This window comes from Heterodontus francisci, chromosome X (assembly GCF_036365525.1).
Source record: "Heterodontus francisci isolate sHetFra1 chromosome X, sHetFra1.hap1, whole genome shotgun sequence".
Classification (NCBI taxonomy): Eukaryota; Metazoa; Chordata; class Chondrichthyes; order Heterodontiformes; family Heterodontidae; genus Heterodontus; species Heterodontus francisci.
The window spans coordinates 16,527,959-16,549,776 of NC_090421.1; the positions used below are offsets into that span (position 1 = coordinate 16,527,959).

Below are 21,818 nucleotides of genomic sequence, written 5' to 3' on the forward strand. Positions count from 1 at the left end.
TCTTGCTGGGAGTTACACCTATGTGAACATTGGCTGAGATCAGCATTGGGTGGGTGGGGTCGCCTGTAGCGCCCCCATAGTTGAATATCCTGTCAACACTCACTGCTGAGGTTAGCACAAGAATGAACACCTGGCTGAGGTAGCAGAGGGTGATTGGTTCCTGTAGTCCAGTGAGAGTCAATGTTTTTAGGAGAGGGGAGAGAGAGAGACTGGCAGAAGTTAGTTGTCAGATTACAGAAATGAGTCAGGGAGGAAAGGGTTAAAAAAAAGTCCCAGGAACTGGGACAAAGTGCTCCCTTATATCTTCTTGATTGGAAGGTTATAGCTACAACCTGGAGGATTACAACATTGCCTATCACTGGGAGGCAGTGCAAAGAGCAGCACTCACTGAAGAGGATCCAACGCAAGAGAAAAGTTGCAGAACAGGATTGGAGAGCGAGCAGTCAACAGGAAATCTGTAAGTACTGTCTGAAACCTACTCAAGCAATCACAGCTAAACGGCAAAAATCAAATCGCTTTGTGGTATTTTACAGAACAATTCAATGACAAGTTTACATTTTACCAATTTAACTGGTTAATAGTTTCTAAAGTTAATTGGTTGCAGCTGAATCGATCCACACAGGGATTTTGATGCTAGGGAGGTTTTTTATTAACAAGTTTCACTCCTCCCTTTAAAGGCACTGACTGTTTCTGGGTACAGTTCCTCAGATACGACCCACCCTACTGCTTGGCTAAGCCTGGGCAGTGAGTGTTGCCAGTTGTTTAATCAGGGAGAGGGTAGCCACAACACAATCCCACCATGTCCTCAGTACATGTCCACACTATATCCAGCAGGACTCACTGGATAGTGACCAAGAGCAAGAACATTGGCTCACCTTTATTCTGGACCCAGGGGGCACTGAGGAAAATTGTACCCCCACCCCTGGCACCTTTAACGGCTGCCAAGGCTGAGACCTTCCAGGTCTGTATGGGTCAGTCCCGCACTGGGCAGTGCATCAATGTGTCCGATACCGTACGGCCTGTGTGTGTCTGTGTTAGCTCCTGTACATGCACAGCACACAGTGGGTAAAAGGGAATGATTCACTCGCGTGTGGGTTGATTCATTCCATTGAAAAGATCAGTTTTAGAGTGAGTCATTTCCCAGATCATGACAGGGTTGGCAAAACTATCTAAGAATTGTGGTTTAACAGACAATTTTGATAAATGCCTCCCGCTGTCATTCATTCTTTGGTTGACTGTGAGGGGATTCAGTGCAGATTGTGAACCATGCAGAAGTTGAAACTAAAGCGAACATCTGATTTGGGATTGAAACCACTGGGAAGCAAGTGGAGTTCAGAGCAGCAGGGAAATAGTTAAATAAAAGCAAAATACTGCAGATGCTGGAAATCTGAAATAAAAACAAAATGCTGGAAATACTCAGCAGGTCTGGCAGCATCTGTGGAGAGAGAAGCAGAGTTAACGTTTCGGGTCAGTGACCTTTCATCAGAACTGGCAAAGGTTAGAAAAGAATTAGGTTTTAAGCAAGTGAAGGTGGGGGTGGTTTGGTGGGGAAGAGAACAAAGGGAAAGGTGTCTAATAGGGCAGAGAGCAGGAGAGATTAAATAACAAAGCTATCATGGGACAAAGGCAAAGAGTGTATTAATGCTTGTGGTGAAAGACAAAGCATTAGTCCAGAGACAGTGTTAATAGCAGAATAATGAGCAGCTCTGACTACATGAAAAACAGGCACATGGTTAAAAAATAAAATATTATAAAAACGCCAGTCATGCTCTGAAGTTATTGAACTCAATGTTCAGTCCACAAGGCTGTAGAGTACCTAATCGAAGAATCAGGTGCTGCTCCTCGAACTCGCGTTGATGTTCACTGGAACACTGGAGCAGGCCAAAGACAGAAATGTTGACATGTGAGCAGGGGGTAGTGTTGAAATGGCCAGCAACCAGACAAGCTTCCGGTTTATACTTTTCTTTTTTTAATTTAATTTAATTTAATTTCTTAACCATGTGCCTGTTTTTTCATGTGAACAAGAGCTGCTCATTATTCTGCCATTAACACCCTCTCTGGACTAATGCTTTGTCTTTCACCACAAGCATTAACACACTCTTTGCCTTTGTCCCAGGACAGTTTTGTTATTTAATCTCCCTCTGCCCGATCAAACACCTTCCCTTTTGTTCTGTTCCCCATCAAACCCTCCACCCATGCCCCCCCCCCACCACCCCACTTCACTTGCTTAAAACCTAATTCTTTTCTAACCTTTGCTAGTTCTGATGAAAGGTCACAGACCTGAAATTTTAACTCTGCTTCTCTCTCCACAGATGCTGCCAGACCTGCTGAGGAAAAATAGTTAGCCCGGTCTGAGCTCTGTTACCACTGGATTGGTAGTGAGGTGGAGTTTAGATAAATGCTGGTGGAAAACATCTGATTGTAGAAACTGTAGAAAGAAAAGATTTATCTAGCGAACATGCATATCATACTGAATAGAAGGTAAAGAGGAGCATTGCAATGTTTACAGGGAGATGGGAGCAGAAACAGAGAAAGGCACATTATTCAGAAAGTGCGCAGTCTGAGAGTAGAGAGAACAGAAAGCGACAGTGTTAGAGGAGGGAATCTTATTTATAATTTACTCCTGAAATCAATAATGTTCTTATACATCGAATATCAGATTCAAACCATGTCACGGTTCTGAGCTCAGTATCTTAGGCCTTTATGAATTCAAATACTCATTACAAATATTTATACATGTCTCTCACTCCCTCCACATGATAATTCACACAATTCTTAATTATATAAAAGTGAAAATATAACTCCATATAAGGAGAATTTAATTGGCTTATCCTCGATCAATAACTTTATTAGCCCTTTATTAACAAGCTCTTTCTTTGGATAACTCCTTTGCTTTGTTATCTCATCGATAGTTAGTTGTTAACTACAATTGCTATTTCATCAAGTGAACCCTTGAATTCTAACACTGCCTTTGATTTCCCTCCATTCTGTCCATCTCCTGATTCAGTTAAAAAGATGACCTCTACCCAGATATTTAACAGGTACAGCAGTAACCGATTTTCTGCTCTTGTTCTTAACTGATTAAACTTCTGGGAAATATCTGAGTCAGTATGCCCTGGCATGCTTTTAAATTATGTTTACTGAAGTGACTAAACTGACCATTGATTTAAATTCAGCCCTGGCCCACAGACCAGTGGTACTTTAAATTGACTTTCACTTCTCTGCTTAACAGGCAAAGGCTAAAGGTTAATATTACTACGATATAAAGCGAAATCAATAGCAGTATAACACTAGCTGACTTTAGGACAGACTGACGAGACTTTTCCTAACACAGTGGCAGTGCCTGTGTTCAAATGTGACTGTGTTGTATTAAGTCTGATCTAACTTCTGGTGAAGGAATTAAAGTGCACTTGGGCCTTAAATGGGAAGCAATGGTAGTAACTGAACTCAAGGTTGTGATCAAACTGTCTGGAGCTTCTGGTCAGACCCACCTTGAGCACTGTATTCAGTCCTGGGCAGATCTACCTCGAGTATTGTTGAATACTGAGTATGAAATCCAACTGGTAGCAGGAAGATGGACTAATGGACTGATAGCTGCTGATTTTCATCTACAGGTCAAAGTCAATTCTAATTGGTTAAGGACAGGGGTTAGTTCTGCCTGGGAGTTAAGTGCAAACAGCACACAATCCTCTGCTGTAAACTCATTTCTAGAGTTATTCAGAGCACTGGCTGTAGACTCAAACTCGGGAGGAAATGAGTGGTGGGAAAGGAAGCCTGTGGGCAAGTCAAATTCAAAGGATCGAGACACTTAAAGGAGTCTGTCACAAAAGGAGAATAAAAATCCTGAATGGCTCAGAGAGCATCAAGAGCAATCTAAACCCATTAACAGCCTTTGCTGAGCCTGAAGGGGGCAGGGGATTAACAAGAGGCCGTCAGAAATGCAGGAAAAGGAACACTGGGTACAGACAAACGACTGTGATGGTGCTTCCTAGCGCCTGGCCGCCTGTCTGATGGCTGCACTCGGTGTGCATGAGAAGGGTTGGCTGCAGTGCCACTCCATGGTACTATCCCAATAGGTCAGTATTACAGCAGGCCTGCGAGGAGATGCAGCTACAGCTCACCATTACTGTCACTGGATGCGCCAACCAGTTAATTAGGTTCCATGAACTGATTTGGACGGTAGAAGGAAAAGGGAGTACCAGATAATTCAGGGACTGCTAAATGATATTGTCCGTTCAGCCCATAAGAAGACCAAGTTGTAATTTTTTTATTTTTGATTGGAAAAAGGGCAGTAAGAAATAGATATATCTCTGTGGAAACTCTGTTCTGTTCATTGATGTATTTGCAGTAAAAGCAACCAGTTTGTTGGTATACAGTTGGCTGTGTGCTTTAAGTCCACTTCCCGAAAAGAGGGAAGGGCACATGTGGGTTTGTGCACAATTGTAACATCTCATCCCCAGCTGTACTGTTACAAATCCCAAGTCACACTATTATTCAACTGGCCACGACTATTCTCTAGAGACATGAGTTCAAATCCCACCACGGCAGCTGAAGGAATTTAAATTCAATTAATTAATAAATCTGGAATAAAAAGCTACTATCAGAAATGGTGACCATGAAACTACCAGATTGTCATAAAAGCCCATCTGGTTCACTAATGTCCTTTAGGGAAGGAAATCTGCTGTCCTTACCTGGTCTGGCCTACATGTGACTCCAGACCCACAGTAATGTGACTGACTCTTAACTGCCCTCTGAAATGGCCTAGCAAACCACTCAGTTGTATCAAACTGCTACAGAAAAGTTGAATAAGAATAAAACTGGATGGACCACCTGGCATCGACCTAGGCACTGGAAAAAACAAAGGCAAACCCAGCCCAGTTGACCTTACCCTGTCAACTCTTCTCACTAACATCTGGCAATTTGTGCCAAAGTTGGGAGAGCTGTCCCACAGTCTAGTCAAGCAACAGCCTGACATAGTGATACTCACGGAATCATACCTGACAGACAATGTCCCAGACTCCTCCATCACCATCCCCGGGTATGTCCTGTCCCAACAGCAAGACAGACCCACCAGAGTTGGTGGCACAGTGGTATACAGTCGGAAGGAGTTGCCCTGGGAGTCCCCAACATCGTCTCTGGACCCCATGAAGCCTCATGGCATCAGCAGAAACTTCCTGCTGATTACCACCTACTGCGCCCCCTCCGTGAGTAGATGACTCAGTACTCCTCCTTGTTGAACACCAATTAGAGGAAGCAGTGAGGGTGGCAAGGGCGCAGAATGTACTCTGGGTGGGGGACTTTAATATCCATCACCAAGAGTGGCTCGGTAGCACCACTGCTGACTGAACCGGCTGAGTCCTAAAGGACATAGCTGCTAGACTGGGTCTGCGGCAGGTGGTGGGGGAACCAACAAGAGGGAAAAACATACTTGACCTCGTCCTCACCAATCTGCCTGCCGCAGATGCATCTGTCCATGACTGTATTGGTAGGAGTGACCACCACACAGTCCTTGTGGAGACGAAGTCCCGCCTTCACATTGAGGATACCCTCCATCGTGTTGTGTGGCACTACCACCGTGCTAAATGGGATAGATTTCGAACAGATCTAGCAATGCAAAACTGGGCATCCATGAGGCGCTGTGGGCCATCAGCAGCAGCAGAATTGTACTCAACCACAATCTGTAACCTCATGGCCCGGCATATCCCCCACTCTACCATTACCATCGAGCCAGGGAACCAACCCTGGTTCAATGAGGAACTTAGGATAGCATGCCAGGAGCAACACCAGGCATACCTAAACGTGAGGTGCCAACCCAGTGAAGCTACAACACAGGACTACATGCATGCTAAACAGCAGAAGCAGCATGTTATAGAGACAGTTAAATGATACCACAACCAATGGGTCAGATCAAAGCTCTGCAGTCCTGCCACATCCAGTCGTGAATGGTGGTGGACAATTAAACAACTAACCAGAGGAGGAGGCTCCACAAATATCCCCATCCTCAATGATAGGGGAGCCCAGCACATCAGTGCGAAAGATAAGGCAGAAGCATCTGCATCCATCTTCATCCAGAAGTGCCGAGTTGATGATTCATCCCGGCCTCCTCCTGAGGTCTCCAGCATCACAGATGCCAGTCTTCAGCCAATTTGATTCACTCCGCGTGATATCAAGAAATGACTGAAGGCACTGGATACTGCAAAGGCTATGGATCCTGACAATATTCCGGCAATAGTACTGAAGACCTGTGCTCCAGAACTTGCCGCACCCCTAGCCAAGCTGTTCTAGTACAGCTACAACACTGGCATCTACCCGACAATGTAGAAAATTGCCCAGGTATGTCCTGTACACAAAAAGCAGGACAAGTCCAATCAGCCCAATTATCGCCCCATCAGCCTACTCTCAATCATCAGTAAAGTGATGGAAGTTGTCGTTGCTATCAAACTGCATTTTAAACCCATCTCCCAGCTTTGCAGCTGGCTTCTTGTGAAACTGAAACCTAAGCTCCAATCACATGCTTCTATTAAAAAAAAAACTGCGTGTTTGTATAACCTGATTCAGACCTCGCAGAATATTGAAGCCTTTTAGTTTTAGTTTCAAATCAGGGTTTGCCTCAAAAAACACATTTTGAAACAAAGTCAAAGCACATAACACAGTCTGCACACGAGGACTCCATCATACCCAGGACATCACTGCAGGAGTTCCTCAGGGTAGTGTCCTAGGCCCAACTATTTTCAGTTGCTTCATCACTGACTTTCCCTCCATCACAAGTTCAGAAGTGGGGATGTTCGCTGATGATTGCACAATGTTCAGCCCCATTCGTAACTCCTCAGATACTGAAGCAGTCCGTGCCAGCATGCAGCAAGACTTGGACAACATTCAGGTTTGGGCTGATAAGTGGCAAGTAATATTCATGCCACACAAGTGCCAGGCAATGACCATCTCCAACAAGAAAGAATCTAACTATCTCCCCTTGACATTCAATGACATTACCATCGCTGAAACCTCCACCATCAACATCCTAGGGATCACCATTGACCAGAAACTGAACTGGACCAGCCATTTTTTTTCTTTATTCTTTCATGGGATGTGTGTGTCGCTGACAAGGCCAGCATTTTTTGCCCATCCCTAATGGCCCGTGACAACTGAGTGGCTTGCTCGGCCATTTCAGAGGGCACTTAAGAATCAAATGCATTTCTGTGGACCTGGAGTTACATGTAGGCCAGACCAGGTAAGGATGGCAGATTTCCTTCTCTAAAGGACATTTGTGAACCAGATGAATACTGTGGCTACAAGAGCAGGTCAGAGGCTGGGAATTCTGTGGCGAGTAACTCACCTCCCGACTCCCCAAAGCCTGTCCACCATCTACAAGGCACAAATCAGGAGTGTGATGGAATACTCTCCACTTGCCTGGATGGGTGCAGCTCCAACAACACTCAAGAAGCTCGACACCATCGAGGACAAAGCAGCCCACTTGATTGGCACCTCATCCACAAACATTCTCTCCCTCCACCACCGACGCACAGTAGCAGCAGTGTGTACCATCTACAAGATGCACCAAGGCTCTTTAGACAGCACCTTCCAAACCCGCCACCTCTACCAACTAGAAGAACAAGGGCAGCAAATGCATGGGAACATCACCACCTGTAAGTTCCCCTCCAAGCCACACACCATCCTGCCTTGGAACTATATCGCCGTTCCTTCACTGTCCCTGGATCAAAATCCTGGAACTCCCTTCCTAAAAGCACTGTGGGTGTACCTACCTCACATGGGCTGCAGCGGTTCAAGAAGGCAGCTCACCACCACCTTCTCAAGAGAAATTATGTATGGGCAATAAACGCTGGCCTAGCCAGCGATGCCTACATCCCATGAATGAATAAAAAAAAGATATTGGGTCGTAAAGGTGCACTCCAGAAAGCAGGGGACATGTGGTCCATTTATTGGAGCAACAAGTGACATTGAACCTGAGAGGCTATTTATGGTCAGCCCAATGCTTTAGACACACCCACCTTTCATTCATCTCCCACTGCACAAATGTGTCCCAGTTCAATGAACTCTCCAGAAAGTCAAAATTCCAAAGTTATTAGTGGAAAAGTGTTTGCTGTGTTGTGAGTGGGGAGAATTCTCCTCTCATGCCTGTGTCTGTTAGTTTGTGAATAGTTAGGTAAAAGCAAATGAGGCCAGAGATCCAGAACACTGCAGGTTCCTGTTGAAGAATTAGTCCTTAAATTTATTCTTTGGGCTGACTTTGTGTTTTGCGAGAGTCCACTGAGAATTAATCACCAGAACACATGATCCACCTGAACCAGTACATATTAGCTCACAGTACATGTAATGCACAGTGTATGTATTAAGGACGGTTATAAAAGTGCTTCCATTTTTTAATATTTTGTGAGGACTTGTGTTTTAAAATTGTGGAAATGGATTCCTTCAGAGGACTGAAGAGATTACACAGATGCTGGACTTTGTTTTTTTTTTAAAAAGGTCACTGAAAGGACGTGGGGAACTTTGTTTGATGACAAACCCTTACTGGATGTTACATGTCTTAAGCTTAATAAACAACAGGGGCCTTGGTGACCCGGGGGAGTTGTTTACAGAGAAGTATTTCAAAATATTTAAAAACTATTTCAAAAGGGAGGTAGAGAGAAAGCAGGGAATTATAGACCAGTCAGCCTGACGTTGGTAGTGGGGAAAATTCTAGAGTCCATTATCAAAGATTTTATAGCAGAGCACAGAGCAGTGGTAGAATCGGACAGAGTCAGTATGGATTTACGAAAGGGAAATCATGCTTGACAAATCTACTAGAATTCTTCGAGGATGTAACTAGTAGAGTTGATGAGGGGGAGCCAGTGGATGTGGTTTATTTGGACTTTCAGAAGGCTTTCGACAAAGTCCCACATAAGAGATTAGCATGTAAAATTAAAGCGCATGGGATTGTGGGTAGTTTATTGCGATGGATAGAAAATTGGTTGGCAGACAGGAAACAAAGAGTAGGAATAAATGGGTCTTTTTCCACATGGCAATTACTAGTGGGGTACCGCAGGGATCGGTGCTCAGACCCCAGCTATTCACAATATACATTAATGATTTAGATGAGGGAACGAAATGTAATATCTCCAAATTTGCTGATGACACAAAACTGGGTGGGAGGGTGAGTTGTGAGGAGGATGCAGAGAGGCTTCAGGGTGATTTGGACAAGTTGAGTGAGTGGGCTAATGCATGGCAGATGCAGTATAATGTGGATAAATGTGAGGTTATCCACTTTGGTAGCAAAAACAGGAAAGCAGATTATTATCTGAACGGCGATAAACTGAGAGAGGGGAATATTCAGCGAGACCTGGGTGTTCTCGTACACCAGTCGCTGAAGCTAAGCATGCAGGTGCAACAGGCGGTAAAAAAGGCAAATGGTATGTTGGCCTTCATAGCGAGAGGATTCGAGTACAGAAGCAGGCATGTCTTGCTGCAATTATACAGGGCCTTGGTGAGGCCACACCTGGACTATTGTGTGCAGTTTTGGTCTCCTTATCTGAGGAAGGATGTTCTTGCTATAGAGGGAGTGCAGCGAAGGTTTACCAGACTAATTCCTGGGATGGCGGGACTGACGTATGAGGAGAGATTGAGTCGGTTAGGATTATATTCGCTGGAGTTCAGAAGAGTGAGGGGGATCTCATAGAAACCTATAAAATTCTAACAGGACTTGACAGGGTAGATGCAGGAAGGATGTTCCCGATGGTGGGGGAGTCCAGAACCAGAGGTCATAGTCTAAGGATATGGGGTAAACCTTTCAGGACTGAGATGAGGAGAAATTTCTTCACCCAGAGAGTGGTGAGCCTGTGGAATTCGCTACCACAGAAAGCAGTTGAGGCCAAAACATTGTATGTTTTCAAGAAGGAGTTAGATATAGCTCTTGGGTCTAAAGGGATCAAAGGGTATGGGGCGAAAGCCGGAACAGGCTACTGAGTTGGATGATCAGCCATGATCATAATGAATGGCGGAGCAGGCTTGAAGGGCCAAATGGCCTACTCCTGCTCCTATTTTCTATGTTAAGTGACATGTCAAGATTTATGGTGGTCAAGAGTTGGTTTTGTTTTGGATTGTTTAGAAGCAGTTGGGTTTGTAGCCTGCTCATCCTTTCTCCACCTTTTTGAGAAACCCTGAGAATCCAGTGTGTGATAGCTGAAACCCCTGATGCAGTGATTCTCCCCTGATGCAGTGATTCTCCTGAAAAGCCCGCCAGACTAATCCTTTATGTCGCCTGAAGAGAACTGCTCCAAAAAGATCCCAGTGACAGCCGTCTATGCGTATTTGGGGCACCAGAAAAGGAACAACTGATATCATTCCATATCTTATCCTTTTCCTTCATGAATTAACAAGCATTTGGCCAAAGTATTTTTTTTGGTCTTTTTTTGTAACGAGATCTCTGCAGAGAAAACGTCTTTATTTTTTCTTTAACCAGTGGGTCTGTCCGCGTGTGTGTTGGGCTAATTTAAAAGGGAACTTTCATATTTCAATCTGTGTGTCAGTGCTTTGCATCTTTACTGAATAAGTCTTGTTTTATAATAAATTAATAATTTTGTTTATTAAAGAAACCTGGTTGGTGGATTTTATTCTGAAATAAAAATAGAGTATATAATAGGCTGTATCGGTAACTGGGTAAACATTTAAATAAATGTTGTGATCTGTGGAGAAGTGGAACTCGAGAAAGACAGTGCACTCCTCCTGCCTTGTTTGTAACAGGACCCATAGGGTGATCTTTGTGTAGAGGCAGAGTAAATGAGTATCTCACATGTGTCTTCGCAAAGGAAACAGATGATACAAATGTTAAACTGAAAGAGAAAACATACGAAATACAAATTAGGAGCAGGGGTAGGCCATTCGGCCCCTCGAGCCTGCTCTCCCATTCAAAAAGGTCATGGCTGATTTGATTGTAACCTCAGCTCCACATTCCCGCCTACCCCCAATAACCTTTCACCCCCTTGCTTATCAAGAATCTATTTACCTCTGCCTTAAAACTATTTCAAGACTTTACTTCCTCCACAAAGTTATGGACAGGATAATAATCAATACAGAAGATGTACTGAGCAGATCAGTATTGAAAGTTGGTGTATCACCTGGTCTGGTTGGAGTGCACTCTAGTTTTCTGAAAGAAACATTGGTCAAAAAGGTTGTAGATAAGGAGTTTTGGAAGGCAGTCAACAAAATTCCACAGAGGAGGCTTATTAAGATGATGGAAGCACATGGAATTAAGGGGAGAGAGAGACGGTATGGATACGGAATTGGCTCAGTGATGGGAAGCAGAGGGTGGTGATGGATGGATGGTTTTCAGACTGGGAGCCGGTTTGCAGTGGTGTTCTCCAAAGGGCAGGTATAGGTCCATTACTCTTAAATTTTTACAAACAACCTAGACTTGGTATAAAGAGCAGCATTATAAAGTTTACAGATGATACTAAACTTGGTAAAGTAGCAGATAGTGATGAGGATAGTTATTGGCTTCAAGATGGTGAAATGAGCAGAAACATGGCAGATGGAGTTCAATGTGGTAAAGTGTGAAATGCTGCACTTTGGGAGGAGTAATCTGGAAAGACAGGAAACTATAAATCATACAATTTAAAAAAGTGTCAATGAACAGAGAGACCTTGGTGTCCAGAGACACAAATCTATAAAGGTGGAAGGGCAAATTGATAAGGTGGTTAAAAAGCTGTGGGTGACCTGGGTTTATAAATGGAGGAATAAAATATAAAAGCAGAGAGATCATGCTAGAACTTTATAAATCACTGGTTAGACCTCCGCGGGAGAATTGTGGATAATTCTGGGCACCACACTTCAGGAAAGATGTAAAGGTCTTAGAAAGGGTACAGAGGAGGTTTAACCAGGATGTTATCAGGGATGAGGAACTTCAGTTATGAGGAGAGGTTGGAAAAGGTAGGACTGTTCTCCTTGGAACAGAGAAGGTGAAGAGGTGACTGAATAGAGTTTTTCAAGATGATGAGAGGTTTTGATCGAGTAAATAGAGAAAGGCTGTTCCCTCTGGAGAGTGAGTCATTAACCAGAGGTTATAGGTTCAAAACAATTGGGTAAAGATCTAGAGGGGAGATGAGGAGAAATGATTTCACTCAGAGAGTTGTCAGCACAGACCAGACAGGCTGAATGGCCTCTTGTGCTGTAAGTTTCTATGATTCTACATGTAGTGCACATTACATGTAGAACTGAGTACATGTAATACACAGTACATACAGCACACGGTACATGTAGCAATGGTACATTTATTACACAGTACATGTAGCACACAATATATTTTTCACACAGTACAAGTAGCACACGGTACATATATAGCACACGGTACATGCAACACACAGTATATGTGGCACACAGAACATGTAGCACACTTTACTTACAAAACACATCACATGTAGCACATGGTACATACACCACATAGTACATGTAGCACACAGTACATGTAACACACATTACATGTAGCACTTGGTACATGTGACACACAGTACATACAGCAAACGATACATGCAGCACATTGTACATGTAGCACACAGAATATGTAGCACACTTTCTCTTATAACACACGTCACATTTAGCGCCTGGTGCATGTAGCACATGGTACATGTGGCACATATTACATGTAGCATACAGTACAAGCAACACGCAGTACATGTAGCACACAGTACATGTAGCACATAGTACATGTAGCACACGGTACATGCACCACATAGTACATGTAACACACAGAACATGTAGCACACTTTACTTCTAAGACACATCACATGTAGCACATGGTACATGTAGCACACAGTACATTTAACACACATCACATGTAGCACATGGTACATGTAACACACAGTGAATGTAGCACACATTACATGTAGCACACAGTACATGTAACACACAGTGAATGTAGCACACAGTACATGTAGCACAGAGTACATGTAGCACATGGTACATGCACCACATAGTACATGTAGTACACAGTATATGTAACACACAGAACATGTAGCACCATTTACTTATAACACACATCACATAGCACATTGAACATGTAGCACACAGTACATGCAATACACATTACATGTAGTACACATTACATATAACACAGATCGCATGTAGCACATGGTACAAGTAGCACACAGTACATGCAGCAAATGGAATATGCAGCACATGGGTACATATAGCACACAGTACATGTACCACACAGTGCATACAGCACATAGTACATGCAGCACATGTTACATGTAGCACACAGTACATGTAACACACAGTGCATGCAGCACATAGTACATACAGCACATAGTACACGTAGCACACAGTACATGTAACACACATTACATGCAGCACACGGTACATATAGCATACAGTACATGTAGCACGCAGTGCATGCGGCGCATGTTACAAGTAGCACACAGTACAAGTAGCAAATTGTACATGTAGCACACAGTATGTGGAGCACACAATGCATGCAGCACACGGTACAAGTAGCACATGGTACAAGTAGCACACAGTACATGTAATACACATCACATGTAGCACATGGTACATGCAGCACACAGTACATTTAACACACATCACATGTAGCACATGGTACATGCAGCACACTTTACTTATAACACACATTACATGTAGCACACACTACATATAACACACATCACATGTAGCACACAGTACATATAACACACATCACATGTAGCACACAGTACATGCCGAGTATACTACATTCAGTGAATGGTACCTATGGTTCATAGCACACATATTAGACATTACCCATGGGGCAGGGTAGATGCAGCAGTGCAAGATACACAGGGAGCACAGGTCACACAGAACAGTCTACATCCAGCACGATACTTGTAATGTTTGTTGCGTTCAGAATAAATTTCTTTCTTTTGTCTTTTCAGGACTCCAAAATGAGGATGAACGCGTTCAAGGAAGAATCTGAAGTACGAGAAAGAAAGAAACAATTGAAAGAAAACACAGCACAAGGAGCCCTAGCAAATGGTAAGAGGTTAATAAAGTAAAGTAAACTGGAGCAGCACATAAATACTGTGGCCACAACAGCAGGTCAGAGGCTGGGAATTCTGCGGCGAGTAACTCACCTCCTGACTCCCCAAAGCCTGTCCACCATCTACAAGGCACAAGTCAGGAGTGTGATGGAATACTCTCCACTTGCCTGGATGGGTGCAGCTCCAACAACACTCAAGAAGCTCGACACCATCCAGGACAAAGCAGCCCGCTTGATTGGCACACCATCTACAAACATTCACTCGCTCCACCACCGACGCACAGTGGCAGCAGTGTGGACCATCTACAAGATGCACTGCCACAACTCACTAAGGCTCCTTCGACAGCACTTTCCAAACACGCGACCTCTACCAACTAGAAGGACAAGGGCAGCAGATGCATGGGAACACCACCACCTGCAAGTTCCCATCCAAGTCACACACCATTCCAATCACACCCCCTCTCCCAAACACCCCCTCCCCCACTCACCCCCCCCCCCCAAATCAACCCCTGCCCCCACCCCAGTCATCGTTCTCCTGATTGCCTCTCTCCCGATCGCCCCTTTCCTAGTTTCCCCCTTTTCCTGTGTGACGCCTGTCCCAGGTTCCTTTAAGGCCTTACCTGAGGGCCGGTGCTGGCGTCACAGCAACTCAGTCTTCAAGACCCCTAGTCTGGCAAGCTGCCTGGGGGCCCACATTAGGTGCCGGCAGCTCACTGGTGCGATGAGCATGACGCCTGAGGCCCAATATTTGGCACACGTGGGCCGATGCATTCAGGGGCACCGATTGTTCAGCTGATTTCAGCTGCAAAGTAATTTTTCCCCCTGTGCCTGGATTCAGTAAGAGTTTTATTCCTGTCTGTCGACCGTAAAGAAAATAGAATTCACATGGTAGAACAGTAAATCCAGCAGCTGGTGTGCAGGCTCAGGATTCCCTGTTCTGATCTCTGGGTCCTGCTTCTGTTTACTGAGATATGGATAGAATAATGAACACTCCAGATTGTAGGGAAGCGAGCTGCACTTCCCGGAAAGGCCTTTGGTGCTGAACCTCAGGAATATCTCACGTTAAAAACCCCGACACATGATAGACCCTTACAGCCAGCAGAGAGCGGAGACTTTCATTCCATTAGTCCAGGCTGCGGCTGAGCTCAGATCCTTGTGATGAAAGAGTTGTGTCCAAACCCCTGCGAGTCGGAACCTAATAGGGACTTTTCTCCTTGATCCTGCTAGAGCATAAGTGCAGGTTGGAGGGTAACCATATTTCCTTTCCTTAAAGGTTCAGCAAACTATGACAATGACTTTGAGCATCTCATTACCTGGAAGAGACACATAGAGGTAAGAGATGTGACGGTTATTGTTTTGGGCTTTCCTTAAAGCTGTATTAAAAAGACTGAGGACTTCTTGATACAATTGGTAACATCCAGCCTTGCCAGGACACCTCGAACTGGCACACCTCAAGCTGGCACACGAGCTGGCACACCTCAAACTGGCACACCTCAAGCTGACAGCCACTGCCACTTGCAAGGATTAATTTATCGCTTTAATATTACCAATTCTCTACCTAAATTAATGGGACAGAAATTGCTGCAGTGGCGATTTTCGGACGTTAGTTGGGCTTTTACGCTTGCCATTGACGTCCTAATATATTGGCACCGCAAACTGCTCAAAATGCAAATGGCGCATTCGGGATGTTAGTGAACATTGTGCCCAATGGTCCACCTCCTTGACCAATGAAATTTAAGCATAGTGAAAGAAATGGAGTGAGCGACAGAGAAGGAAATTGGGTAAATTCGAGTAAAATTAGAGACAGAAAGAGAAACAAGGAGAGGGAAGGAAAGAGAGTGGATTAAGAAAGAGAGAAATGAGACAAAATTAAAAGAACTAGCAGTAGGAGGGGACATTGTAGCCCAGTTGTGTTTGGGCATTGCTGGATTGGTCCTTGAGAGAGTGATAAGTGAATGTCAGGGTAGCTGTGTGAAATGTAGAAACATTCTGCATCCATTAATTATAGAACCAGCGGAACACAGGAAGTGCAGGACAAAAAAAGATCAAGGTTCATCTAGTTTGCCTTCTACCATCCATCCTGTTAGTGGCATGATGCAATGAGAATGGGGTTGTTGACTAATCATAGGGGAGGCGGTGGTGGAGTGGTCATGTCACTGGACTAGTAATCCAGAGGTCCAGGCTAGTGCTCTGGGGACATGGGTTTGAATCCCACCACAGTAGATGGTGAAATTTGAATTCAATTAATAAAATCTGGAATTACAAAGGTAGTCTAATGGTGACTGTGAATCGATTGTTCTTAAAACCCATCTGGTTCACTAATGACCAGGCCCACAACAATGTGGTTGACTCTTAAATAGCCTCGCAAGCCACTCAGTTCATGGGCAATGAATGCTGGCCTAGCCTGTGACGCCCATGAACCAATAAAACTACAACAGACAAGGAAATCCCCCATTGATGGAGAGCTCTGAGAACAGATTCATTGCTCCCTTTCTGGACCTCTCAGTGACATGTCAGGCCCATAAATCATGTCATTTGCAGGGTCTTCTTCAACATTAATTACCAGCCCTGTGCCGTGGCAGCAATAATTTGCACCCAATGTTGTAAATCCAGCAATATCAGGGTCAGTTCAACTGGGAGCCTCACAATGAGAAGGGACGTTATACCATCTTTAGCAAGGCTAATGGCAGACTGCTGTAAAACATGTAGCAATTGGCGGAGAATCCGAACTTAATGGCCTGGAATGTGTGGTGGTAATGCCAGTGAAACTGTCAGCACTCGTCACAGCTGTGTAAACTGACAGGAACTTCTGCCATCCACACGTGCGTGGTTAAATGTGGAAATCCAGAAGTTACTGCGTAGGATATGCTGCTGTATCTGAAAAGATGCAATCAGCACAAAATCAGAGATTTGATGAGAACTGCAACTTTTTATATGCTATTCTTGCTGTAAAAACCATTGAAAATATTAAGCCTTGTTGAATGAGGGATAACTGAGTTTTTAAGGGTGTACTAAGTCATCATTACTGCTGAACAACCTCACTGGCCCTGAAAAATGTATTTAACAAGTGTAGCGCATCATTCCCTTGCAATAACATTTAACATTTCCATGACTTTTAAATTAATAAAATATAATTTTAATTTATTGTTTAAAGTTTGTTTCTGATATTTCAGCTCCCACCTTAATCCCATGTGCCTGTCCCAAACTTGATTTCACTTTCTGTTACATGATTGAAATGTGAATTATAATCCATGTGTTTTACTTCCTGGTTTGTTGTCTGTGAGAATTCTTCAATCTGATTGGCTGCTCAGCCTGATTGATGACATCACTGTTGCTGGATGCCACCGATCCCTTATCGATGACGCCGGATTGAAATATGGGAAATCATCACTCTGGAGCCTGCTAAATCTCTGTTTGCAGCTTTCTTCGAGGTCAGTGGTGAGGGGAGTCACTTCACCACTGACGGCAAAATCCAGGCCATGGTGTATCTCTTAGATTGCTGCATTATTTATGAATTACTAATGGAGTACATTGTTAATTCATTATTTCAATGCCAGCAATTTCTGGCCCCTTGTTTCTGCCAGTTCCCCTTACTGTTATTTCCATCCCTTTGACAGCTTTTTGTCATGCATTACCTGTACATTGTATTTACTTTACATGTACATTACCTGTACATTACTACTCGCTAGCCCAGCTTCACAAATTGTGAAATTGCCTGTACTCTCTCGATTCCACCTCGTGCTCATCTTTCCCTCAGTTATCTGTGAGATTGCCAAGGTTTCCATCACTTTCTATGGAACTTCTTGAACCTTTTAGATAAAAAGGGTTAAATTATGTTGTGTTTGCAGACTGTACTGTAGGTCAAGGTCTGCATCAAGGACAGATGGAATTCAGTCCTCATAAAGAGAGATAACTGGCTTATCAGTGCTCAAAACACAAGGTCATGTTTGGAATCCTAGTAAATGTTTATGATCCCTTACTTGGCGAGTTTCCTCACTTCAGTGCTCTGCCCTGCAGACAGGGCTGCTCAATTACAACCACCTCTGGGTGATGGGAGGAAACCAATCAAAGATTGACAGCCCAGTGTCAAGCAGCCAGGAAGACTCTTGGGCCCAAATCACAGGAAGTGTGCCACATTATGATGTCTTCCCGCCATTTGTATCTTCAAATGGCCCATATTTGTAAAGCCAATGTCAGTTCTAATGAAACACCTCAGAACTGGTATTGAGTGTGGGCAAGTGGTGGAACCCATGGGCTATTCAACTTGGAAAGGAACATCTGAGAGGTGATGTTGTAGAGATAGTTAAATGAATGGAGAAGGTGGGGGATGGGGTGGGTGGGGGGTGGGGGGGAGGGTGTTGGTCACAGGGTCAAATTAGTAAAAGGTAAATTTAGGTCTAATATCAGGAAGCTCTCTTACACACAGAGAGTGATCAACACATGGAATAGACTCCTGGATAGAGGAGGGAAGGAAGAAAGAATAAGAAGAAAGGACAGACTTTCATTTCACAACCTCAGGATGTTCCAAAGTGCTTTACAGCCAATGAAGTACTTGTGAAGCGTGGTCACTGTTGTAATGCAGGAGACGCAGCAGCCAATTTGTGCACAGCAAGATCCCACAAACAGAAATGTGATAATGACCAGATAATTTGTTTTGGTGGTGTTGATTGAGGATAAATATTGGTTAAGAAACCAGGAAAACTCCCCTGCTCTTCTTCGGAATCGTGCCATGGGGGCTTTTACATCCACCTGTGAGGGAAGACGGGGCCTCGGTTTTATGTCTCACCCGAAAGACAGCACCTCTGACAGTGCAGCACTCCCTCAGTACTGCACTGGAGTGTCAGACTGGATTTCCCCTGGAGTGGGACTTGAACCCAGAACTTTCTGACTGCAGGTGAGACAGGAGAGCCACCTCTGAAACAATTGCAGTTACAGTGGGGGAAAAGTAGTCATTCAGGATGTATTGAACTCGGAAAGGCCTTCCACATCTGAAAATACCTTGTGATCTGGGCTCCAAAAGTCTGCAGAATCATCATGAAGTCCCAGTGTAACCTCAACAGGAGAATTACAGTGTACACTGTGTGGGTGGATGCTGTGAGTCAGATACTAAAGGACTGGAAAGATTTCCATTCACAGCTGATCTGGCTAATCCCACAAACAAATCCCCCTCGATCGTCCACTCCCTCAAGTGCATATCAGGGTTCAGTCCATTTATTCATTTATGATCATATGTTGCATTGTACTGTGTTGCTGTCAGTATGTTGCAAGGAATGGTGAGTTGTAAAGTATTGTGTGTAATGATTTCACCTTTATCTTTGAACTCTCAGCCATTTGGATCTCTTTTTATTTTTCACTTCCCTCAATCATTGGCGGTTAGCAGAAATGAGTTAGTTCAGGTCTTATGTCGGAATTCATAATGTTTAATAAATCTACTTCCAAATTTCTCTCCTGTGATCTGAAGGCACTCGCTTGTGCCCAGAACTAGAATTTCTCACCTCCAACAATAAGTGTGAGGAGCTCATGAACTTCTTTGTCACTTAGATCGAGTCTATCCAATCAGCTGTCTCTGCTGTCTCCCTCCCTTCCACTAGCCCACCTGGCTAAACCTCCTCGAAAACTCTTCCCCCCCCACCCCCCCCACTGCCCTAGTCCTGAATTTGCATCTTTCTCTAGTTTGTCTCCTGTCTCCCCTCATGCCCTCTCACAGCTCGTCTTGTCCATGAGACCCACCTCCAGTTCCCTCAACCATATTCCCAATAAACCGCCGATCACCCAACTTCCCCTCCAGGCCCACGTTAGCCAATATTGTAAACAGTTCTCTCTCTTCAGATATTGTCCCTCTCTCCTTTAAATCTGCTGTCATCACCCCTCGCCTCAGAAAACAACCCTTGACCCCACAATCCTTTCAAACGACCTCCCCTTCTCTAACCTCCTTTTCCTCTCCAAGGTCCTTGAATGTGTTGTCACAGTAAGGATACAGCTTTGAGGAAAGTTACAAATGACATCCTGAGAGACTGGGACAAAGGTAAACTTTCCCTCCTTGTCCTTCTTGACCTGTCTGCAGCCTTTGACCACACCATCCTCCTCCAAGATCTCTCCACTGTCATCCAGCTGGGTGACACTGCTCTCACCTGGTTCCATTCTTATCTATCTAATCATATCCAGAGATTCACCTGCAATGGCTTCTCTTCCCACAGTTACCTCTGGTGTCCCCCAAGGATCTATCCTCAGCCCCCTCCTATTTCTCATCTACATGCTGCTCCTCGGAGACATCATCCGAAAACACAGTGTTAGTTTTCACATGTATGCTGACGACACCCAGCTCTACCTCACCACCACCTCTCTCGCCGACTCCACTGTTACTAAATTATCAGAGTGCTTATCCGACATCCAGTACTGGATGAGCAGAAATTTCCTCCAATTAAATATTGGGAAGACTGAAACTATTGTTCTCAGTCCCTGCTCTGAACTCTGTTCCCAGCTGCCAACTCCATCCCTCTCCCTGGCAGCAGTCTGAGATTAAGCCAGTCTGTTTGCAACCTTGGTGCCACATTTGACCCTGAAATGAGCTTCTGACCTCCTATTCGCGGCATCACTAACACTGCCTATTTCCACCTTGACTTCATCCCTGTCTCAGCTCATCTGCTGCTGAAACCCTCATTCATGCCTTTGTTACCTCTAGACTTGACTCTTCCAACCTATTCCTGGCTGGTCTCCCACATTCTACTCTCCGTAAACTTGAGGTCATCCAAAACTCTGCTGTCTGCGTCTTAACTCGCACCAAGTCCCATTCCCCTATCGCCCCTGTGCTCACTGACCTACATGGGTTTCCGGTCAAGCAACATCTCAATTTTAAAATTCTCATCCTTGTTTTCAAATCTCTCCATGGCCTCACCCCTCCCTATCTCTGTAATCTCCTACAGCCCCACAACCCTCGGAGATATCTGTGCTCCTCTAATTCTAGCCTCTTGTGCATCCCTGATTTTAATCACTCCACCACTGGCAGCCAAGGTCCTAACTTCTGGAATACCTTCCGAACACCTCTCCACCTCGCTTTCCTCCTTTTGCCCTAAAATGTTTGGCTGACCTGTCTCTCCCTCCGCCCCCATCCTATAATCACTCTCTTGTCAAACGTGACTCCACCAAATGCTTTGTGCTTTATCCAATATTTTCTTCCAGCCATTTGAATATTGATGTTGATCTACATGCTGAACCTTGTCCTTTCACCTTTCATTCTCATAATAAAGAAACCTGTAGCGTTCAGCAGTTACCGTTCGTCATGTCTGAACCTAATGCAGGTTAACGGGCCCTGAGACTGTGGAATACACTCACACTCACCCCTCTCTCACACACACACACCCCTCTCTCACACACACACACTCACCCCTCTCTCACACACACACACACTCACCCCTCTCTCACACACACACACTCACCCCTCTCTCTCACACACACTCACACACACTCACACATTCACCCCTCTCTCAATCACACACACACTCACCCCTCCCTCACACACACACACTCACCCCTCTCTCACACACACACACACCCCTCTCTCACACACACACACATTCACCCCTCTCTCACACACACACACATTCACCCCTCTCTCACACACACACACTCACCCCTCTCTCACACACACACACACCCCTCTCTCACACACACACTCACCCCTCCCTCACACACACACACTCACCCCTCTCTCACACACACACACACCCCTCTCTCACACACACACACACCCCTCTCTCACACACACACACATTCACCCCTCTCTCACACACACACACTCACCCCTCTCTCACACACACAC

The 21,818-nt window shown here is 44.6% G+C and overlaps 1 protein-coding gene across 1 annotated transcript in view; it reads left to right on the plus strand.

The window, feature by feature from the left end:
* The first annotated feature begins 308 nt into the window (after positions 1-308).
* Positions 309-21,818, plus strand: part of LOC137358526 (sterol O-acyltransferase 2-like) — an 86,668-nt gene continuing 65,158 nt past the window's right edge. Inside the window, exons 1-3 of the mRNA XM_068024443.1 lie at positions 309-457; positions 13,896-13,995; positions 15,273-15,331. Of these exons, the coding sequence (XP_067880544.1) occupies positions 13,905-13,995; positions 15,273-15,331 (150 nt within the window). The 5' untranslated portion in view covers positions 309-457; positions 13,896-13,904. The remainder of the gene's footprint in view (positions 458-13,895; positions 13,996-15,272; positions 15,332-21,818) is intronic.